The sequence below is a fragment of the Mya arenaria genome, chromosome 10 (genome assembly GCF_026914265.1).
Source record: "Mya arenaria isolate MELC-2E11 chromosome 10, ASM2691426v1".
In the NCBI taxonomy this organism is placed as follows: domain Eukaryota; kingdom Metazoa; phylum Mollusca; class Bivalvia; order Myida; family Myidae; genus Mya; species Mya arenaria.
Window position 1 is genome coordinate 69301146 of NC_069131.1, and position 24298 is coordinate 69325443.

The 24298-nt window shown below is 35.0% G+C and overlaps 1 protein-coding gene across 1 annotated transcript in view; it reads right to left on the reverse strand.

Moving 5' to 3' along the window:
• LOC128204968 (cadherin-23-like) overlaps positions 1 to 8624 on the reverse strand; it is a 40880-nt gene extending 32256 nt beyond the window's left edge. Inside the window, exons 1-3 of the mRNA XM_052906362.1 lie at positions 8548 to 8624; positions 7959 to 8039; positions 4942 to 5118 (exon numbers count right to left, since the gene is read on the reverse strand). Of these exons, the coding sequence (XP_052762322.1) occupies positions 4942 to 5118; positions 7959 to 8039; positions 8548 to 8611 (322 nt within the window). The 5' untranslated portion in view covers positions 8612 to 8624. The remainder of the gene's footprint in view (positions 1 to 4941; positions 5119 to 7958; positions 8040 to 8547) is intronic.
• Positions 8625 to 24298: the final 15674 nt, after the last annotated feature.

Below are 24298 nucleotides of genomic sequence, written 5' to 3' on the forward strand. Positions count from 1 at the left end.
CCAAAATATAGGGAGTTCTGCACGACATGTCGGTAATTTGACCACGTATGTTTGAGATAATGGACATTATACAACCATAATATAAGGAGTTCTGCACGACATGTCGGTAATTTGACCACGTATGTTTGAGATAATGGACATTATACAACCATAATATAGGGAGTTCGGCACGACATGTCGGTAATTCGACCACGTATGTTTGAGATAATGGATATTATACAACCATAATATAGGGAGTTCTGCACGACATGTCGGTAATTTGACCACGTATGTTTGAGATAATGGATATTATACAACCATAATATAGGGAGTTCGGCACGACATGTCGGTAATTTGACCACGTATGTTTGAGATAATGGACATTATACAACCATAATATAGGGAGTTCGGCACGACATGTCGGTAATTCGACCACGTATGTTTGAGATAATGGATATTATACAACCATAATATAGGGAGTTCTGCACGACATGTCGGTAATTTGACCACGTATGTTTGAGATAATGGATATTATACAACCATAATATAGGGAGTTCGGCACGACATGTCGGTAATTTGACCACGTATGTTTGAGATAATGGATATTATACAACCATAATATAGGGAGTTCTGCACGACATGTCGGTAATTTGACCACGTATGTTTGAGATAATGGATATTATACAACCATAATATAGGGAGTTCTGCACGAGATGTCGGTAATTCGACTACGTATGTTTGAGATAATGGATATTATACAACCATAATATAGGGAGTTCGGCACGACACGTCTGTAATTCGACCACGTATGTTTGAGATAATGGATATTATACAACCATAATATAGGGAGTTCTGCACGACATGTCGGTAATTCGACCACGTATGTTTGAGATAATGGATATTATACAACCATAATATAGGGAGTTCGGCACGACATGTCTGTAATTCGACCACGTATGTTTGAGATAATGGATATTATACAACTATAATATAGGGAGTTCTGCACGACATGTCGGTAATTTGACCACGTATGTTTGAGATAATGGATATTATACAATCATAATATAGGGAGTTCTGCACGACATGTCGGTAATTTGACCACGTATGTTTGAGATAATGGATATTATACAACCATAATATAGGGAGTTCTGCACGACACGTCTGTAATTTGACCACGTATGTTTGAGATAATGGATATTATACAATCATAATATAGGGAGTTCTGCACGACATGTCGGTAATTTGACCACGTATGTTTGAGATAATGGATATTATACAACCATAATATAGGGAGTTCTGCACGACACGTCTGTAATTTGACCACGTATGTTTGAGATAATGGATATTATACAACCATAATATAGGGAGTTCGGCACGACATGTCGGTAATTCGACCACGTATGTTTGAGATAATGGACATTATACAACCATAATATAGGAAGTTCTGCACGACACGTCTGTAATTCGACCACGTATGTTTGAGATAATGGACATTATACAACCATAATATAGGGAATTCGGCACGACACGTCTGTAATTCGACCACGTATGTTTGAGATAATGGACATTATACAACCATAATATAGGGAGATCTGCACGACATGTCTGTAATTTGACCACGTATGTTTGAGATAATGGATATTATACAACCATAGTATAGGGAGTTCTGCACGACATGTCGGTAATTTGACCACGTATGTTTGAGATAATGGATATTATACAACCATAATATAGGGAGATCTGCACGACATGTCTGTAATTTGACCACGTATGTTTGAGATAATGGATATTAAACAACCATAATATAGGGAGTTCTGCACAAAACGTCTGTAATTTGACCACGTATGTTTGAGATAATGGATATTATACAACCATAATATAGGGAGTTCTGCACGACACGTCTGTAATTTGACCACGTATGTTTGAGATAATGGATATTATACAACCATATTATAGGGAGTTCTGCACGACACGTCTGTAATTTGACCACGTATGTTTGAGATAATGGATATTATACAACCATAATATAGGGAGTTCTGCACGACATGTCGGTAATTCGACCACGTATGTTTGAGAAAATGGATATTATACAACCATAATTTAGGGAGTTTTGCGCGACACGTCTGTAATTTGACCACGTATGTTTGAGATAATGGATATTATACAACCATATTATAGGGAGTTCTGCACGACTTGTCGGTAATTCGACCACGTATGTTTGAGATAATGGATATTATACAACCATAATATAGGGAGTTCTGCACGACTTGTCTGTAATTCGACCACGTATGTTTGAGATAACGGATATTATACAACCATAATATAGGGAGTTCTGCACGACATGTCGGTAATTTGACCACGTATGTTTGAGATTATGGATATTATACAACCATAATATAGGGAGTTCTGCACGACATGTCCGTATTTCGACCACGTATGTTTGAGATAATGGATATTTTACAACCATAATATAGGGAGTTCTGCACGACATGTCGGTAATTTGACCACGTATGTTTGAGATAATGGATATTATACAACCATAATATAGAGAGATCTGCACGACATGTCGGTAATTCGACCACGTATGTTTGAGATAATGGATATTATACAACTATAATATAGGGAGTTCTGCACGACATGTCGGTAATTTGACCACGTCTGTTTGAGATAATGGATATTATACAATCATAATATAGGGATTTCTGCACGACATGTCGGTAATTTGACCACGTCTGTTTGAGATAATGGATATTATACAACCATAATATAGGGCGTTCTGCACGACATGTCGGTTATTTGACCACGTATGTTTGAGATAATGGATATTATACAACCATAATATAGGGAGTTCTGCACGACATGTCGGTTATTTGACCACGTCTGTTTGAGATAATGGATATTATACAACCATAATATAGGGAGTTCTGCACGACATGTCGGTAATTTGACAACGTATGTTTGAGATAATGGATATTATACAACCATGATATAGGGCGTTCTGCACGACATGTCGGTAATTTGACCACGTATGTTTGAGATAATGGATATTATACAACCATAATATAGGGAGTTCTGCACGACATGTCGGTTATTTGACCACGTATGTTTGAGATAATGGATATTATACAACCATAATATAGGGAGTTCTGCACGACATGTCGGTTATTTGACCACGTCTGTTTGAGATAATGGATATTATACAACCATAATATAGGGAGTTCTGCACGACATGTCGGTAATTTGACCACGTATGTTTGAGATAATGGATATTATACAACCATGATATAGGGCGTTATGCACGACATGTCGGTAATTCGACCACGTATGTTTGAGATAATGGATATTATACAACCATAATATAGGGAGTTCTGCACAACATGTCGGTAATTTGACCACGTATGTTTGAGATAATGGATATTATACAACCAAAATATAGGGAATTCTGCACGACATGTCGGTAATTTGACCACGTATGTTTGAGATAATGGACATTATACAACCATAATATAAGGAGTTCTGCACGACATGTCGGTAATTTGACCACGTATGTTTGAGATAATGGATATTATACAACCATAATATAGGGAGTTCTGCACGACATGTCGGTAATTCGACCACGTATGTTTGAGATAATGGATATTATACAACCATAATATAGGGAGTTCTGCACGACATGTCGGTAATTTGACCACGTATGTTTGAGATAATGGATATTATACAACCATAATATAGGGAGTTCGGCACGACATGTCGGTAATTTGACCACGTATGTTTGAGATAATGGATATTATACAACCATAATATAGGGAGTTCTGCACGACATGTCGGTAATTTGACCACGTATGTTTGAGATAATGGACATTATACAACCATAATATAGGGAGTTCTGCACGAGATGTCGGTAATTCGACCACGTATGTTTGAGATAATGGATATTATACAACCATAATATAGGGAGTTCGGCACGACACGTCTGTAATTCGACCACGTATGTTTGAGATAATGGATATTATACAACCATAATATAGGGAGTTCTGCACGACATGTCGGTAATTCGACCACGTATGTTTGAGATAATGGATATTATACAACCATAATATAGGGAGTTCTGCACGACATGTCTGTAATTCGACCACGTATGTTTGAGATAATGGATATTATACAACTATAATATAGGGAGTTCTGCACGACATGTCGGTAATTTGACCACGTATGTTTGAGATAATGGATATTATACAATCATAATATAGGGAGTTCTGCACGACATGTCGGTAATTTGACCACGTATGTTTGAGATAATGGATATTATACAACCATAATATAGGGAGTTCTGCACGACACGTCTGTAATTTGACCACGTATGTTTGAGATAATGGATATTATACAATCATAATATAGGGAGTTCTGCACGACATGTCGGTAATTTGACCACGTATGTTTGAGATAATGGATATTATACAACCATAATATAGGGAGTTCTGCACGACACGTCTGTAATTTGACCACGTATGTTTGAGATAATGGATAGTATACAACCATAATATAGGGAGTTCGGCACGACACGTCTGTAATTCGACCACGTATGTTTGAGATAATGGACATTATACAACCATAATATAGGAAGTTCTGCACGACATGTCTGTAATTCGACCACGTATGTTTGAGATAATGGACATTATACAACTATAATATAGGGAGTTCTGCACGACATGTCGGTAATTCGACCACGTATGTTTGAGATAATGGACATTATACAACCATAATATTGGGAGTTCTGCAAGACACTTCGGCACGATACGTCGGTAATTTGACCACTTATGTATGAGGTATCGGTCATTAGACAACCATAAAGATAGTTCTGCGCGACACGTCGCTAATTCGACCTCTTACTTTAAAACTTGAGATGGGGTTTATTAAGACTGGTCGATAGTTTGGCCACTTGTTTCTTAGAGTTATACATACAAACAGAGACGGAATTCTGCCCGACGAGTCGAAAGTCTGATCCTGTAGTCGGGCGCCATACTTGGAAGTGCAGAGTCCTAGTATTTGGCTCAACGTTATCGAAATTGGCTTGCCAACTCTCGATCACCCCGCAGCAGTCGAACGTAAAATCAGGGTCTGCCATCATATACCCGAACGCTGCAAACAGATTAATAAGTGGCAAATTCGTGTTTCAATATGTCAATGTATGTAAATTTGGATTGCAAGTTCCTTTTTTTTGTTTAGCCGTTTATTGGAGGTTATTAATTTCAAACCCTATACATATAGTTGGTTACCCTACGAGTTAATTTACTGTTTTTTTAACAAGTAATGCAAAACTGTATAGAAGGAAATGTTTTCTTTTAATATCAATTTCGGAGCTGCAGGGTATTGGTATGCCAGATTAGCATTGCTGTTACCACTAGTACTTCAGTTTTAGCAAATAAAGATTCCGGCCGAAGACTTCCTTTCCTTTCTTCTGTTTGGTATGATCTTTACCGCATCTTTAAGCTATCTGGTATGGGGCATTATTAGTGAACTGTCATTTAATTATATACATATATATTATTTATCTAAAAACAAATTATCTCGAATATATAGTGATATTGCTTAAGATTATGCTTTTACAGTGGTTATTGAATAATAAAGGCGCATAATAATCTGATCAGTGTATTTATCCTGAAGCGTTAACACAAATGAAACTTACAGTCGAACCCCGTTGGCTCGAATTCGCTTGTGTCGAATTGTTCGTTGGCTCGAAATAGATGTTAAGGACCGATTTTATATACTGAATGTAAACAGTCCCGCTTGGCTCGAATATTCTGAGGGTCGAGGTATTTTGGCCGATGCCTGGGCTATCGAGCCAACGTGTTCGACTGTATATATATCTATAAACATATATATCGGATTTCTTTTGTATTATGACACTTCATAATGAATGATGAATAATGTTTTTTTATTGTTTATTTTTATGGAAATCAATATCTGTGTTGGGTTTATAATTGTGATTAACATAATTTCTTAACATATTTGGGAAAATCCTGAAGTGCTTAAACGTTCCATCAAGAGAACGAGCCAACGTTGGGAGACGTTTAATGATTAGTCTCTAATTGAAACTACTGTACTTTTTTCCAACATAGCGTAAGATAGACTTAATCATGGTTTAATCTACTATGGCTTAATACTAAAATACTCTGAAGGATTACTGCTTGCTTGTTTAAAGTTTAAAGTGTGCGTATTATTATTTGGCATAATTGCCTGACATGCGTCTGAATATAACCTGACAAAAATAAATGCCATATCACTATAATTAAAATACTATAAAGTGATGGGGACTTCTTTCGGGTTTGTTAGTAATATAATAACTAAGCAGATTATGATATAACTGCGTGGGACATCACATTTGTCGGTTGACTTGATGTACGTAATACATGGAAATACATACAAATTCGACACCATTTGCAAGCAGTCGACTAGTAATGCCATAAATTTAATTTATAAACAATAGCCAGGGGCGGAAATAAGGAATGAGCATTGAACAATCGTGACATTTCAATATATGAATATTGCAAAATTCGTTTCTTTCTCGGGTTGAAAACTAGTATATAATTTGCCTTTTAACAGTGCAATTCAGTACATCTAAACTGGAATTAGCTTTCAGATGCCGCTCTGACAAAGGATTTAAGATTCATTAAATTAAACTTTTATAAAGTGTTTGATGTTTTATAAACCGAGTAATTAGCTCATACAAAAGAATACAAAGAATTGGTTTGTTTGAGCTTCATTCAGTCTTTCCAAAAGAAAATCCACTGCAGAAATGGCATTAAATAAAATGTTCATGATAATTGATATTGACGTACGATGTAATTAAACGCTTTGAACGACACCTTTATTAAAGCATACAGATGGGTACATGTTTGAATGCAATAATAATGTACTTTACGAATCATTTCAACGTTTGAAACCGACACCCTATTCTAGATGGTTAAATTAAATTGAAGTGAGCGTTTAATCTTCAAACGAAAAAAAAAGATTAATGATTTCATCGTTTGACAATGCACGATATATGGGTGTTTAATCTCAAAAGTACAAGCCGACTTTCCAATGACGCACGCCAAAAAAGGCCGATTTCATTGCTTGATTTAAATCATAAGACTTGAATTTTGTAATATTTGATAAAAGTTGGTACAATTTGAGCTTTTGACAATACTAGTAAAACTAGCATAACTAGTAGAAGCCCAAACGAGAGGCGGTAAGCCCATCATTTATCGGTAGAGCTATTTGATGCGTATGTGGTCTGTATAAAGTGTATGAATTTATTTAGGTACTGTTCTCACGTCTGTGTCTTTATTTAAAGTTAACTGTCATTTGGGGTCTCATATGCCTCTGATCAACGTTTAATTTTTAGTTGGGCTTCGACCTGTAGTTTTCATTATGGTAATGAAATGTTTTGAAAAATAAATTGGTCTGTTGAAAATTCACCATGAACCGCCTGTCTCTTCATTTTGACTATGTAAAATCATAATTATGGAATATTGAACACAATTATGGAATGATTGAATATGGCAGCTCCCATTGTGGGTTCCTGGGCATGAATTCAACAGTTGTTTGTCCTATCTGTATGGCTGGTATTCAAACAAAATAACTATCATGCTGAGACACACCTTATTATGTTAATTATCATACAAAATAACTGTATTGGTCAGATAAACTGTCCGACTTGAAAGGGGAACATGTTCATAGCATATTGTATTATACGCGTTATATTTAAAAAGCAAAATAATATTAACAATCAAACATTAAATCCAAATATTTTGTGAAGTGTATGATATGTTAATATATATGGGCTACCGTTTGACAATATGTCAACGTAATTCGAGAATTAATAATTTATTTTGACCAAGGAAGGGTAGTTTTATATCAGTTGGTGAAGGGTAGTATTGACATAAATGTTAACATTTCACCTTTTCATTAAAATACATACGTTTTAACAAATGTACCTGTATTTGAACCGATGTTCTGGTTTTTTCCTTTAGGGTTATTTTCTCCAACCATATCATTGCTACCACACAAACCAGCCGCTGAAAAAAGCAAATACACTGATAGTTGATAACAAAGAGTTGCTTTGACACACAGTTCTTATATCACAAACGATTATTTAAGTACTCGTGAATAGGTAAAATACTGTATGAATAACGTAACATATTGTATTCAAGAACACAAATAAATACAAAAATTGATAGTCTAGCAATTATTCGAGCATTATCATAAACCTAGTTTTTTATATAGTATATGTGTACTGTGTTCTTTGTAGAGTTTTGTGCTGTTGTTCCATGTTTCTTTTTCAGTTTCAGTTTATATTGTTTAAATTGTGACATACCAATCATAAAACTCAAAAAACACAATGAGAACATTATATATGACATAACGTGTACCCGAACATAATTCATGTAATTTGCTTTATCAATAAAGGAGAAATATTAATACATCACGAGAAATTATTTCCAGTTGGATATGACAATTGTTTTCGCATAATCAATTTGCTCTCTTTTTAAGGTTTCATTGACATCAGTGATATCTTTCACATACCATGCGTGCCCTCGGTTGCATGAATTCGAAGAAAAATAATAACGGCCGTCAAGAAACCCCTCATTTCCAAAACCAACTTGAGGCCTCGTTCTGAAAAGTACAATTTTTTGTTAAATTGTATCAATTAGTACTACTTAGAGCACAAGAACAACCTTTTTTGGTTACTATACTTATCATCATTTCGGTTGAAGTCGTTTTGCGAAAGGTCTGGCCGTTCAAATTATTGGAAACCCTGATTGTTGTAGGACATTCGAACGTGTTTCAGGTGTGTGGACAGGTACAGAGTAGACGTGGACCTAACGTTCGCATACGTCATCGCAATCCAGAGTAAAGCTATTTTTGGCCAGAAGTACATCAATAGTGAAACTATATACATCCCCCAATGTAAAGCACGAAACATCAAACGTTTACAGTCGAACCCTGTTAGCTGGAACTCCAAGAAACCGGCGAAAATACCTCGAGCCTCGGAAAATTCGAGCCAAGCAGTTATGCCTACATTCAGTTTAAATTGAGTGTTCCTTTACATCAAGTTCGCGGTATCGAGGAGTTCGAGCCAAGCGATTTCGAGCCAACGGGGTTTGACTGTATATGACATGAAATTCGAGTATTATCTTGAGAATATATGAGTCGTTTGTTTATATCAGAGATAAGGCCTCGATGTTTATACGCAAAGTGTATTATCTTTAAATAAATGTATTTGTCTAGTGACTGACCTCCCTTCTTATTATATCCGGTAAAATAAGGGGAAGATATAATTGGCCGACTTAAAGTCGGTTTAGAATTAAAATTGTTGCGAATATATCACGCCGACAACCTCAACTGACCTTTTCCAAAAAAAGAGAGAAACGAACAAAAAAGGATGACTTTCCCAATTAATGTAAAGGTAAATTAAATTACGATTCAGCCCGAAAATAATTTGAGTTACCCTATTAGAATTTGTGACTTTGATTATATTTCTGAAGCAAATTAAAATTTGAAACATGCCTTTCTGATGGAACTGAGCTTAATAATTCATAAAAAATACAGGAACCTTTTCCAGGAGTGAATTATGCGTAATCCCTGGGTGATGCATAATTCAGATCCATTTCTTTCGATTTGTATCCAGTCGTCCGTTAGAGAAGTTGTATCCTTTAATCGTTTTTTCAAGCTGTCCAGTTTTAGTGTTTTGTTTTATGTGACATAGCCATGTGTCTTTAGGTTTATAAATAGATATTTGACTACAGGGCTTATCGCTGTATTTTTTATGACCGTTTACATTTAAGCATTCATTACGTGTTTTATTGTATTTATTATAAACGCGTTATATGCATCCTTGTCATTTTTTACCTATGAAAACCAAACACGTACTGAATGAATTGCTTAAATGTCAACGTTTCAATACAACGATGAAACAAATATAAAAACGTTATATTTACACCTCAACTTCCATTCCTTAAATGAACTGCCTCTCGGCAATTGCGTTCATCAATCGATGAACGCAACATCTTCGGATATGTTCGGATCGCAATTCATCGCATAACAATATACATGAAAACTATTGATCTTGTTATTGTTTGTATTGTGTCAGCAGGTCCCGTATATAAAAAATATAAATCAACATTTTAGAAAGTGCTAAGTTATTATATTTTAAAAGTGTTGTTGCCAAAAGTGTTTTAATTTAACGTTTAAAGTTGAAAATATATTGATTTCAAGTGGTTGATCTTTTCACGCGTTATTCTGACGTCATTTGAAAAAAAATGTTTCCGGTAACAGTCGGGTCGTCCTATTTACAGAATGTGTAAGAAAGGATTACTGAAAGGTAATCCGAAACGAAATGAAGTATATTTTTAACGTTTCTTGAATAAAATAATGAACTATTGGTGTAAATATAAGGAATGAATTGCGGGGTTGACTCCACTCGCACTTTGACCAGTCCAATTGTGTTCATACCCGATAATGACATCAATACCGCAATTCATTCCTTAAATAAATTACGCATGTTATTACGCATCTGGCAATGATTGAAAATAGGCTAGTGTAATTAATGTTATGAACATTTTCCCTTTCATCATTGCATCCGTTAGAATGTTAAACAAAGTGCAAAATATCCAAAACTTACCTCACCCCACTGGATTTTGTTTTAAGATAATCCGTCAATTATTTAAACAGTTCGGAGGAAAATGTTGTCCTGACGTTGTTAGCTATCTTTTTGCTTTGCTAATGTTGCTTATTTCAAAATGCAGATTTTATATTTGATTATCAATCTATCAACAATCAGGCGTTGTTCATGGTGCACCTTTACAAAGAGGTTTTCAAAAGATAATACAAATATGAAACCAAGTACGAACATGTAAGGCCCTAAAGTAATTTTTGGGTTATGGTTAACATCAGAAAATGACACTAACAGATATAATTTTAGAAGGGGTTCTTATTTTTAATCTTTATTACTATTGCGAATTAATAAATGAATATTACGCCATGTTTTATATGCTAAAATGTTCTTGCCGTCATCTTTATAAGTGCAGTTTCACAAATATTTCATAAACCTTATAATCATGTGAATCATACTACTAATACAGAACAGAACAGAACAGAACATAATTTGATTAGACGTATACCATCACAGTGCATAGTCAAATAACATCAACCACATTTACAAATATGAATTCAACAAGTCACATACTACAGTGAGAATAAACATATTATACTAATTATCGTAAGTAATGGAAATTCCATATTTTACAGATTCTTTAATATATTTTGACAGTTTAAATATTGTAACTAATACATTTAGCAGATACGACTGGACACTCCAAAGAACGGCGGAGTTCTTACGAGGAGTCAGATTACGTGCAACAAACAAATTATTCTATTACGCCTAAATTTTAGGACGTATCTCTTTTAAAAATAATTATCTACAACACAAAATTGAAAAGCGACGAACGCATAGAATATATATTTTCGACCTCAATGAATGGTAATTAAATATTTGGTTAACAATTCTTATTTAGTGCAGAATTAAGCGAGGTAGTGAGAGGCGGCATTAACAAATACATTTTGTCATCATAAGAGTACGGACAAGAGTACGGATCACGATGATAATTCAAATATGAAATCCCTTTGTTAATCTTTATAATAAAACGATTTATTTTATTGCTTGATTGTAAATTAACTCATAATACCATACATAATTTGACAGGATAATATATCTAGATAGTTTACCTTCTTGAGGTTGGTATTATCTGCAGACCTCCAAGGAATGGTTAAATATTATTAGTATATACTTACAAAAATAATTGGCTCGATACACATTCAATTTTGTAAGTACATTTTATCACCCTTTACTATTTAAGTGGTCTACACTATACTGTGTAAACTACTCGCTAACTGTGCCAGCCACTTTTCATATCTACCACTTCACCTAATTAAACTCACTAATCTAATCTATTCGGTTATACTAAAATAATTGATTATCTTAAACAATAACTGGCAATGTGCAATTCTACCAGTTAAGATTAAGACATAATGTTTAGCACTTGAAAGCCCATAAAGCTACAATATTTTCATTTGGTTCCTGAAAACACACTAGCAGAACTGAATAATGTCTTGTTTGATACGTGCTACCAATTTAAGATCTAAACAACTTACATAGTTGTAAACAAAATACTTGACATTGGGAAGTCTAACGCGGATCAGTATCAAACATAATTTCATAGAACCTGGATACAAAACTGTTTTTCTATATGCAATTCTATGTACGTGATTTTATAGTTCTCCTCATTTTCTTATACTTCTTCAAGATGCTGATGGTGACCTTTTGGCATCCTTCTTAAGAATAATAATAATACAAAAAAAAACTTCCATTCGCATTTGCTCCACTTGGGTCTTAAAGCTGCACTCTCACAAATTGAACGTTTTGACAACTTTTTATTTTTATTTTTTGTCTTGGAACTAGCCAATGTATGCGAAAATCCATGGAAACCAGTTATATAAGACTGCTGACAAAAACATAGATGGCAGATTTTTATATTTAAGTTAAAAAAATGATGTTTTATGCATTTTTCTTAAACCGTTAGTAACGGTTTTAGCCATAAAAACATTAATTTTAAAACGGAAATATGAAAAACTACGATCTGACTTTTTGTCAGCAATCTTTTATCATTGGTCTGAATATGTTTACGCAAAAGTTTGCTCTTTTTAAGACAACGGTAAATCTGTGAGAGTGCAGCTTTAAGACTTGGTAAACAATTGAGGCAATTTTCAGAACCTCCATTCGAAATTCGTTAACTTCTAAGGTCCCCCCCGTAACATATTATAGTCTTTCTCTGTCTTAATTATAAAATTTCTCAAAACCATGACGAATATTGATGCAGTGGGGGTGATTAGAAATGCGAACAGTTAGCCTGTGCTCATTCGAAATAAATGTCTTCACACTTGTGATCAACTGTGATCGTTTGATTTCTTTCTAAGTATGAACACTTTTTTTAAGATAAACAAAATATGACACTTAAACGTTAGTGCTGAAAGAAAAGTAGCTTTGTGTTTATGGATTTAAATCACAAGTTTGCAGGTATATGCCAACCGTCTAGGCATCCAAACATTTTTAAAATAACCAATAACGAAAATATTGCACTCCACAACACATGAACTGCTTGCATAGTCTAGGCGTGTGAAATTGTAATCAGAACATCGGCCAACGGTATCGTTAAATTGTCAGTAACGGAACAATTGGGTGGACTTCATTTTAAAAGTGTCATTTTAGAACCAAAATATCATTTGTTTTTTTGTGGTCAATGTGTCAGTCTCTCTCTCAAAGTACTGTAGATGGAGCCTCATTCGAGATACATGTTTTTTTGTCTTCTGTTAAATATATGTATATGTACAATTGATATTCACCACCTGATAGGTTACTTGTCTAGTTTCATTGTTCATATGATATTTTTAGAATATTTTTTATCAGGATCTGTTTTGGGAGCGTGTTCAGTCATTTATAAAAAATGCTTTAATTAGGTTATTGAGTGGCCAATTGGTGAGAAGCTGGATAACATTTTTGAAAAAATAAATAAATTTAGTTTTAAGTATTCCTACTAAAAGTATTGCAACTATAAAGAAATGTTTAATCATTCAACATAATCCCACATATTAACGACCAATTTACTAGTTTGACTTAAAAAAATAACTTTGTTTAAAGACATTTACGTAAAAATGTAAATGCTTTTTGATTGAAAATCTGATAAAATCTTAAATCGTAAAAGTTGCTCAATTCCTTAGTTCACCTTTACATGTTGCAACGGAGCATTGTGTTTTTCTTCCTACATATTAAAACTCAAAACATCTTAATATAAAATAAATGTTTAAAGCATTTATGTTTGGGTCTTTTAAACAAACTTTCGCACCGTGAAACACCCTTAAAGAAATAACGACCTATGTTTAAAGAAGCGAACGTTAGTCAATTGACGTCATTGATAGATGTAATCTAGCATGTTTACATTGACTAATTGTTAGACATATTTTTTAAATACACATTCTCCGAATGTATGTGCTAAATGATAAAGGAGGTACTACATAACTGGTAATCAGTCTTGTTGGTTAAATAAGATGTACATTTTTTTAATATATTATCCACGGTTTTTGGATGTGGCCACTATGTTATCGATGAGGTATCGTAGGCCTTGAACCTTGTGTCTTGAAACAAGGTTCGTATTAAAAGTTTACCTATCGGACTTAACCGTGAGGTTCCCATTGCATTTGTCTTTATATAGTGACCTCCCTTTGTAAATATGATTTTTATTTGTATTTTACTCATTTTTATTTACAATATGCTGTTGATGTTTTGCTGTATTTTCCTAATGAGTTAGAAACCTAATTACTAATATGTTTTCTGGTAGCGAACATTATTTACCCGTTTTGTTTTCCACCTCATCCTAATGTTTCTGCAAAAACAAAATTACTTACTTTGATGGTTTTGAGGTAATATCAACTTTGGTCGGCAAGAGAATTAAATAGTATGTGCAAAGTCTCCGCGAAAAGGATTCTGATAATATCTTTTTGCGCACCCGAATCTCAATAAACAAGAGAAATACATGTATACAGTGTATGTATTACTTCTTTATCATGTATTTATTTAGAATTGATGGTTTTAAGGTTTGTTTAATTCAAAAACAACAGGACTGTGGGTGGGGTATTGCATATAACCACTGAACGATGACTTGCTATTTGCACCGAAATCTGATTAATGCATGTATATGTATATGACTTTCGGTAGAAACGATTCATATTAATTGCCAATGAATAAACGTCTTATAACGTCTCATGTCAGGTTTGGTGTTTGTTGCTCGTAACATGTTGTCTCTTGTCTAATGTCTGTTGTCTTAAACCATCTCGTCTCAGGTTTGGTGTCTGTTATCTTGAACCATGTTGTCTCTGGTCTGGTGTTTGTTATCTTGAACCATGTTGTCTCTGGTCTGGCGTTTGTTGTCTTGAACCATGTTATCTCTGGTCTGGTGCTTGTTGTCTTGAACCATGTTGTCTCTGGTCTGGTGTTTGTTGTCTTGAACCATGTTGTCTCTGGTCTGGTGTTTGTTATCTTGAACCATGTTGTCTCTGGTCTGGTGTTTGTTGTCTTGAACCATGTTGTCTCTGGTCTGGTGTTTGTTGTCTTGAACCATGTTGTCTCTGGTCTGGTGTTTGTTGTCTTGAACCATGTTGTTTCTTATCTGGTGTCTGTTGTCTTAAAATATCTCGTCTCAGGTTTGATGTTTGTTGTTTTGAACCATGTTGTTTCTTATCTGGTGTCTGTTGTCTTAAAATATCTCGTCTCTGGTTTGATGTTTGTTGTTTTGAACCATGTTGTTTCTTATCTGGTGTCTGTTGTCTTAAAATCTGGTTTGGTGTTTGTTTTTTTGAACCATGTTGTTTCTTATCTGGTGTATGTTGTCTTAAAATATATCGTCTCTGGTTTGGTGTTTGTTGTTTTGAACCATGTTGTTTCTTATCTGGTGTCTGTTGTCTTAAAATATATCGTCTCTGATTTGATGTTTGTTGTTTTGAACCATGTTGTTTCTTATCTGGTGTCTTTTGTCTTAAAATAGCTCGTCTCTGGTTTGATGTTTGTTGTTTTGAACCATGTTGTTTCTTATCTGGTGTCTGTTGTCTTAAAATATATCGTCTCTGGTTTGATGTTTGTTGTTTTGAACCATGTTGTTTCTTATCTGGTGTCTGTTGTCTAAAAATATATCGTCTCTGGTTTGTTGTTTTGAACCATGTTGTTTCTTATCTGGTGTCTGTTGTCTTAAAATATCTCGTCTCTGGTTTGATGTTTGTTGTTTTGAACCATGTTGTTTCTTATCTGGTGTCTGTTGTCTTAAAATATCTCGTCTCTGGTTTGATGTTTGTTGTTTTGAACCATGTTGTTCCTTATCTGGTGTCTGTTGTCTTAAAATATCTCGTCTCTGGTTTGATGTTTGTTGTTTTGAACCATGTTGTTTCTTATCTGGTGTCTGTTGTCTTAAAATAGCTCGTCTCAGGTTTGATGTTTGTTGTTTTGAACCATGTTGTTCCTTATCTGGTGTCTGTTGTCTTAAAATAGCTCGTCTCTGGTTTGATGTTTTTTGTTTTGAACCATGTTGTTTCTTATCTGGTGTCTGTTGTCTTAAAATATCTCGTCTCAGGTTTGATGTTTGTTGTTTTGAACCATGTTGTTTCTTATCTGGTGTCTGTTGTCTTAAAAAATCTCGTCTCTGGTTTGATGTTTGTTGTTTTGAACCATATTGTATCTTGTCTGGTGTGTGTCGTCTTAAAATATCTCGTCTCTGGTTTGATGTTTGTTGTTTTGAACCATGTTGTTTCTTATCTGGTGTCTGTTGTCTTAAAATATCTCGTCTCTGGTTTGATGTTTGTTGTTTTGAACCATGTTGTTTCTTATCTGGTGTCTGTTGTCTTAAAATAGCTCGTCTCTGGTTTGATGTTTGTTGTTTTGAACCATGTTGTTTCTTATCTGGTGTCTGTTGTCTTAAAATAGCTCGTCTCTGGTTTTGGTGTTTGTTGTTTTGAACCATGTTGTTTCTTATCTGGTGTGTGTCGTCTTAAAATATATCGTCTCTGGTTTGATGTTTGTTGTTTTGAACCATGTTGTTTCTTATCTGGTGTCTGTTGTCTTAAAATATCTCGTCTCTGGTTTGGTGTTTGTTGTTTTGAACCATGTTGTTTCTTATCTGGTGTCTGTTGTCATAAAATAGCTCGTCTCTGGTTTGGTGTTTGTTGTTTTGAACCATGTTGTTTCTTATCTGGTGTATGTTGTCTTAAAATATCTCGTCTCAGGTTTGTTGTTTGTTGTTTTAAACCATGTTGTTTCTTATCTGGTGTGTGTCGTCTTAAAATATATCGTCTCTGGTTTGATGTTTGTTGTTTTGAACCATGTTGTTTCTTATCTGGTGTCTGTTGTCTTAAAATATCTCGTCTCTGGTTTGATGTTTGTTGTTTTGAACCATGTTGTATCTTATCTGGTGTCTGTTGTCTTAAAATATCTCGTCTCTGGTTTGATGTTTGTTGTTTTAAACCACGTTGTTTCTTATCTGGTGTCTGTTGTCTTAAAATAGCTCGTCTCTGGTTTGATGTTTGTTGTTTTGAACCATGTTGTATCTTGTCTGGTGTGTGTCGTCTTAAAATAGCTCGTCTCTGGTTTGATGTTTGTTGTTTTGAACCATGTTGTTTCTTATCTGGTGTCTGTTGTCTTAAAATATCTCGTCTCTGGTTTGATGTTTGTTGTTTTGAACCATGTTGTTTCTTATCTGGTGTCTGTTGTCTTAAAATAGCTCGTCTCCGGTTTGATGTTTGTTGTTTTGAACCATGTTGTTTCTTATCTGGTGTCTGTTGTCTTAAAATATCTCGTCTCCGGTTTGGTGTTTGTTGTTTTAAACCATGTTGTTTCTTATCTGGTGTCTGTTGTCTTAAAATATCTCGTCTCTGGTTTGATGTTTGTTGTTTTGAACCATGTTGTTTCTTATCTGGTGTCTGTTGTCTTAAAATATCTCGTCTCTGGTTTGGTGTTTGTTGTTTTAAACCATGTTGTTTCATATCTGGTGTCTGTTGTCTTAAAATAGCTCGTCTCTGGTTTGATGTTTATTGTTTTAAACCATGTTGTTTCTTATCTGGTGTCTGTTTTCTTAAAATATCTCGTCTCTGGTTTGGTGTTTGTTGTTTTGAACCATGTTGTTTCTTATCTGGTGTCTGTTGTCTTAAAATATCTCGTCTCAGGTTTGATGTTTGTTGTTTTGAACCATGTTGTTTCTTATCTGGTGTCTGTTGTCTTAAAATAGCTCGTCTCTGGTTTGGTGTTTGTTGTTTTGAACCATGTTGTATCTTATCTGGTGTCTGTTGTCTTAAAATATCTCGTCTCTGGTTTGATGTTTGTTGTTTTGAACCATGTTGTTTCTTATCTGGTGTCTGTTGTCTTAAAATATCTCGTCTCTGGTTTGATGTTTGTTGTTTTGAACCATGTTGTTTCTTATCTGGTGTCTGTTGTCTTAAATATCTCGTCTCTGGTTTGATGTTTGTTGTTTTGAACCATGTTGTTTCTTATCTGGTGTCTGTTGTCTTAAAATAGCTCGTCTCTGGTTTTGTGTTTGTTGTTTTGAACCATGTTATTTCTTATCTGGTGTCTGTTGTCTTAAAATAGCTCGTCTCTGGTTTGGTGTTTGTTGTTTTGAACCATGTTGTATCTTATCTGGTGTCTGTTGTCTTAAAATATCTCGTCTCTGGTTTGATGTTTGTTGTTTTGAACCATGTTGTTCCTTATCTGGTGTCTGTTGTCTTAAAATATCTCGTCTCTGGTTTGGTGTTTGTTGTTTTGAACCATGTTGTTTCTTATCTGGTGTCTGTTGTCTTAAAATATCTCGTCTCTGGTTTGATGTTTGTTGTTTTGAACCATGTTGTTTCTTATCTGGTGTCTGTTGTCTTAAAATATCTCGTCTCTGGTTTGGTGTTTGTTGTTTTAAACCATGTTGTTTCATATCTGGTGTCTGTTGTCTTAAAATAGCTCGTCTCTGGTTTGATGTTTGTTGTTTTGAACCATGTTGTTTCTTATCTGGTGTGTGTCGTCTTAAAATATATCGTCTCTGGTTTGATGTTTGTTGTTTTGAACCATGTTGTTCCTTATCTGGTGTCTGTTGTCTTAAAATATATCGTCTCTGGTTTGATGTTTGTTGTTTTGAACCATGTTGTTTCTTATCTGGTGTCTGTTATCTTAAAATATCTCGTCTCTGGTTTGGTGTTTGTTGTTTTGAACCATGTTGTTTCTTATCTGGTGTCTGTTGTCTTAAAATATCTCGTCTCTGGTTTGATGTTTGTTGTTTTGAACCATGTTGTTTCTTATCTGGTGTCTGTTGTCTTAAAATAGCTCGTCTCAGGTTTGATGTTTGTTGTTTTGAACCATGTTGTTTCTTATCTGGTGTCTGTTGTCTTAAAATAGCTCGTCTCTGGTTTGATGTTTGTTGTTTTGAACCATGTTGTTTCTTATCTGGTGTCTGTTGTCTTAAAATAGCTCGTCTCAGGTTTAATGTTTGTTGTTTTGAACCATGTTGTATCTTATCTGGTGTCTGTCGTCTTAAAATAGCTCGTCTCTGGTTTGATGTTTGTTGTTTTGAACCATGTTGTTTCTTATCTGGTGTGTGTCGTCTTAAAATAGCTCGTCTCAGGTTTGATGTTTGTTGTTTTTAACCATGATGTTTCTTATCTGGTGTCTGTTGCCTTAAAATAGCTCGTCTCAGGTTTGGTGTTTTGTTGTTTTGAACCATGTTGTCTCTGTTCTGGTGTCTGTTGTCTTAAAATATCTCGTCTCTGGTTTGATGTTTGTTGTTTTGAACCATGTTGTCTCTGTTCTTGTGTCTGTTGTCTTAAAATAGCTCGTCTCAGGTTTGGTGTTTGTTGTTTTGAACCATGTTGTCTCTGTTCTTGTGTCTGTTGTCTTAAAATAGCTCGTCTCAGGTTTGGTGTTTGTTGTTTTGAAGAATGTTGTTTCTTGTCTGGTGTTTGTTGTCTTATAACGTTGCGTCCCATGTTTGGTGTTTGTTGCTAGTAACATGTTGTCGTTTGTCTGGTAAGCGTTGTCTTGTAATGCCTCGTCTCTGGTTTGGTGTTTGTTGCTCGTAACATGTTGTCTCTGTTCTGGTGTCTGTTGTCTTAAAATAGCTCGTCTCAGGTTTGGTGTGTGCTGTTTTGTAAAATGTTGTTTCTTGTCTGGTGTTTGTTGTCTTATAACGTCTCGTCTCATGTTTGGTGTTTGTTGTATTGAAACATGTTGTATCTTGTCTGGTAAGCGTTGTCTTGTAATGCCTCGTCTCTGGTTTGGTGTTTATTGCTAGTAACATGTTGTCTCTTGCCTGGAAAGCGTTGTCTTGTTAAGTCTGGTCTCATGTTTGATTTTTTTGCTCGTAACATGTTGTCGTTCGTCTGGTAAGCGTTGTCTTGTAATGCCTCGTCTCTGGTTTGATGTTTGTTGCTTGTTACTTTCGTCTCTTGTTGTTGTTTGTTTGGCCTAGGTTCTTATATATTGCAACACGTTTCTCGTCCAAATCAAAGAGCGGGTAATGGTTGCTATTATCATTTGCGGAATATCTTAACACTTTATCAACAACAGTATTTCGCAGCTATTTCATGGTGGTTGGAGGAATTCTTCTAACATATGCGCATTTCAAACCAGTACTTTAATGTTCAGGCAACACGTATTTTGCTTTGTTCTGCCATGAGCATGCACAGGGTTATGCTCATTTTCAGACAAATGTGGCATGTCGATGAGAAAAGTTGAAACTTCAATTATATTTGTTTTCTTTTGTTTCACTTAACTTTGTTATGAACCATATCATATACAAATAAACTGCAGTTCTACCTGCAAGGATGTAACGTGCGTTTTATCATTCTACCATTTAATACAGATCGTGTACTGGTAAGCAATGATGAATGGTAAAGTTAACCCCTTATTAACATGATACAAACAATTAAAAGATACCTTATAAAACAAGTTATTCATAGGTTTTTAAATATTTGCCTTTTTAAATGTACATCATACACGAAATACACCGAGCATGTAAATACTAAAAAAAGATCAAATTTCATATATTTTTTTCAATTATAGCTTTAATAATTACTGTTGCTGCCATCTTGCTTCGGTTGAATGTGTATATGTTTTACAAACTTCAATCAATAGCAATACTCGAACTTACGCATATGCTTTCAAATCCAAATTAGGTTTCGATAGATCAAATGTCACCAAAGAGGTACAGGTGCTGGGTGCGAGCATAGCAGGTGCATTTCATGTGGGCACCTGAAAAAGGCTCCAGTATTTATTTCAAAGAGCACATGCATTAACAGATTATACTGGTAAATGAATAGTATATAGATTCATTATTTTCTGTTTAGAAACTAATAAGCCAAAAGATTTCTAAAAAAGAAGTTGGTATCCTTGTCGAACTTCCTTTTTCTTTACAATTATCCATTCACACACAACGTTCATGTTTCCTTGCAGACAATTTTCATATATCTTAAATTATATCCTGTTTATTTAAACCGAAGTGCAAAATCTATCAGCAAAGTCCCCATTCGTTAACACAAACCATGGTCAAAATAAACATAACATATTTCATTACATTGGTGTTCCTTTTAAGGAGTCCCACATAATCATCAAACGCGTAATCTGTTTTTTTGCAATACATACGTTATTCTGACATCAGATGGATCCGGTAAGGGATAGTTATATCCGTGCTAATTAGTATGTTCTGGGCTTTGAAAGTTGTAGGAATTATCACAGGCAGCATATGTTCTTGTTAATACCGTGAACAAAACAATCAGCGAGGTATTGAGAAATCCATTAAACGGGGTTTATGTTTAAACTTTTGGCTACTGAGCTTGTTTCTGTAGTTTTTCACAAAAAGTATGAGCCTATGGATGAGGACAGTTCACCGGTAACCTGTAGAGATCTGCGTGTATTATTGTTGTTGGAGCCAATGCTAACGTTTGGCAAGACAACGATGGCCAGTATATGACAATACTATGATATATTTCGAAGAAGCAACAACAGCAGACTAAAGGAACTCATTGGCGCATTAGTTTTCAACTCATTCAAAGCGATGCAGTAAATTCATAAAAAAAATCAACATGATTCGATCTTTGATATAAACCTGCTCATAACACTGAACATTCATAATTCTATATTAATGATCATAAGCAGACTGAGATTTGATTGACAATGAACATGTACAATTGTGGACACTGTATATTTGCTGATTAACAATTATTTAAAGAAATATTTATTAAGGTAATTCAATTTAATTTTTTGAGTTACACAGAATGTAGTTCAATAACTCAAATTATGTTACGTGTACGCTTGTATCGTTGAAGCATAGGTCTAATTGAACATTGAAAAAAGACAAATCAATACTGTTTAAAATATATATTTTAATAATTATAGAACTATTCTAGTTTGGTTCTTGATGACAGTATTTAATTTCTAAAGGGCTCTAACATGAGTTACAGTTCAGACTTCAAAATAGAATGTGTGTAATGTGAGCAAAAAGAGTATTTCAATCATAAAGTTTGAATTTTAATTTTAATTTTTTTGAAGTATTTAAGAATGTGAATTTTAGAACATTTGATTTATTTTAGGTTTTGATATAAGAAACTCTGCTTAAAATAAACATAGTTCAGTAACTGTTTTTTTTTCTTATTTATAAATTCAGAAACATATAGAGAATACTAAGTTCGTGCAAGGTGGAGGAATTTACCGATAAAATCCGCAGCCGAACCAGATAAACGTTCAAACGTTTTTATATTATTTTATCATTCAAGAAATCGTTTTAAACGAAACATTATCAATTAATATAATATTGACACGAAGTATGATTAACATTAGTCACTTTGGTTGAAAAGGGGTTCTTCTAGTTGAGACCTGTCGATGGCCATTCTATTGATAGGGCACAAACCACTTAGTCTGAACTCTTCTCTGATTTATGCAGGGCTGGCCTGATCATTTGCATGGTATAAAATTATTGGAAATTTTGCCTTGCCTAAAAGTGACAGTACTGGCCGTGTGTCCAATATTCGTCGCCAGCTTTGAAAATCGAGCCTTCAGTGGACCTTGAACAGAAAATAAATCAATGTTTGAGCAGGTACTATCTTCCAGGAAAATGGAATATATGTTAGGTAATACAGAAGCAGATAAAAATACCTTGACATCCAGTGGCTGCAGTACGTGGGTTGTGTGGGCGGTCAGTCCTAGTAACACCACATCATTCTCTACGGCGGCCTTCCTTGTGTGTAAATTTACATCCACATCATGATTGTCCATGATCAATAGGACTGGTCGTACGCACCCACAGTTTGGCAAGAATATTTTCAAAAACCATTGAAGGAAGAGGTCTGTGACATGACTCCCTGACCCCGAACAATCAAGAGTCGGGAATTCCATCCTGTGTCGATGTGGATGTGGATTTGACCCCTTTAAAAGATAACATAAAAAGGTATAAACCAGTGAATACGTCATGGTATATAAATATGCTGTCACGTATTATAGCTACAAAATAACATACACGTTCTAGTCACGGTATTGCATGTGGACTTATAACTTACACTGTACAAGTAACAACAAACACAGATAATGAAGAAATTCGTACGGGAAATATAACCAAAGGCGGTAACATGCGGCCACATGCAGACACACATGGATGCGCGGTGATATGCTGATGCACCATAGTATCTGTCTGTAGGTATGCGCAGCAGTTGGACCTATGACTTTCTGTCTCGAAGTTTTACGACCAGTCCAGCCCGCATCATCGCAGTTGAATATCTAAAACGATCTAGTTTATATGCACGCGTATACACATAATACATATTTATAATACGTCGAGGTGCGTTTTAAAATTCACATTTATTGCAAACATTAGCAAAAACACTTAAATGTGTAAAACATACAAATTTATTATGTCACCTGCTCAGACTTATCGCGAATATCGTAATCGTCCAACAGTTGCCCATACAGATCGAAAAAGTCGTCAATAGCTTGGTGGGTTGACATCGACTTTTTGGCCTTGTCCAGAGTCTCTGCCCTCTTCATTTATGTCTGGATGGCGAGCGAATATATGTCGGAAGTACTTGTCCGATGGGCATCATATTGAACAATGTAGCCCGGCCTTAATAAAAAAAACATACGTAATTTTAATTTCAAGTGTGCATGCAAACAATTAAAATATTCGTACTTAAGAAAACGTGTACGCAGGGCAAGTCACTGTTTTACATGTACAGTGCATCGTAATACATGCGATGTTGGTCAAATAAAAGCATTATACATAGTTAATTAAACTTTCGACCACTGTAATGTACCTAAATCAAGAATGATGTCCCGTATGTAACACCTAGCAATGTCTCGTATATGCGGTAGACACTGGTTAGCCATATACACCAGGTACGTAGCCAGAGCCCGCTCGTCGACATCAGTCTGCATTTTACTTTGACCGGTCTGCGTTCCTGTCATCTTCTGATCAACGCCATCCCTGAGTGTAGATCTTGGAACACCGTACTGTACGGCTGCCGTTCTCTGACTCAATACATTTCGACGCACGGCCAAAATAGCCTGAGCAAGTTCTTCGTGACTATTTTTGTAACGCATTCTAAAAATATTGTATCAAATCAAACTTGCATTTGAAAATTTAACCACTCTGCAAGTTAGCGATTATTCATCTTGGCTGCCGCACAAATAAGTTTAAGCACACTTACAAAGAGGGAC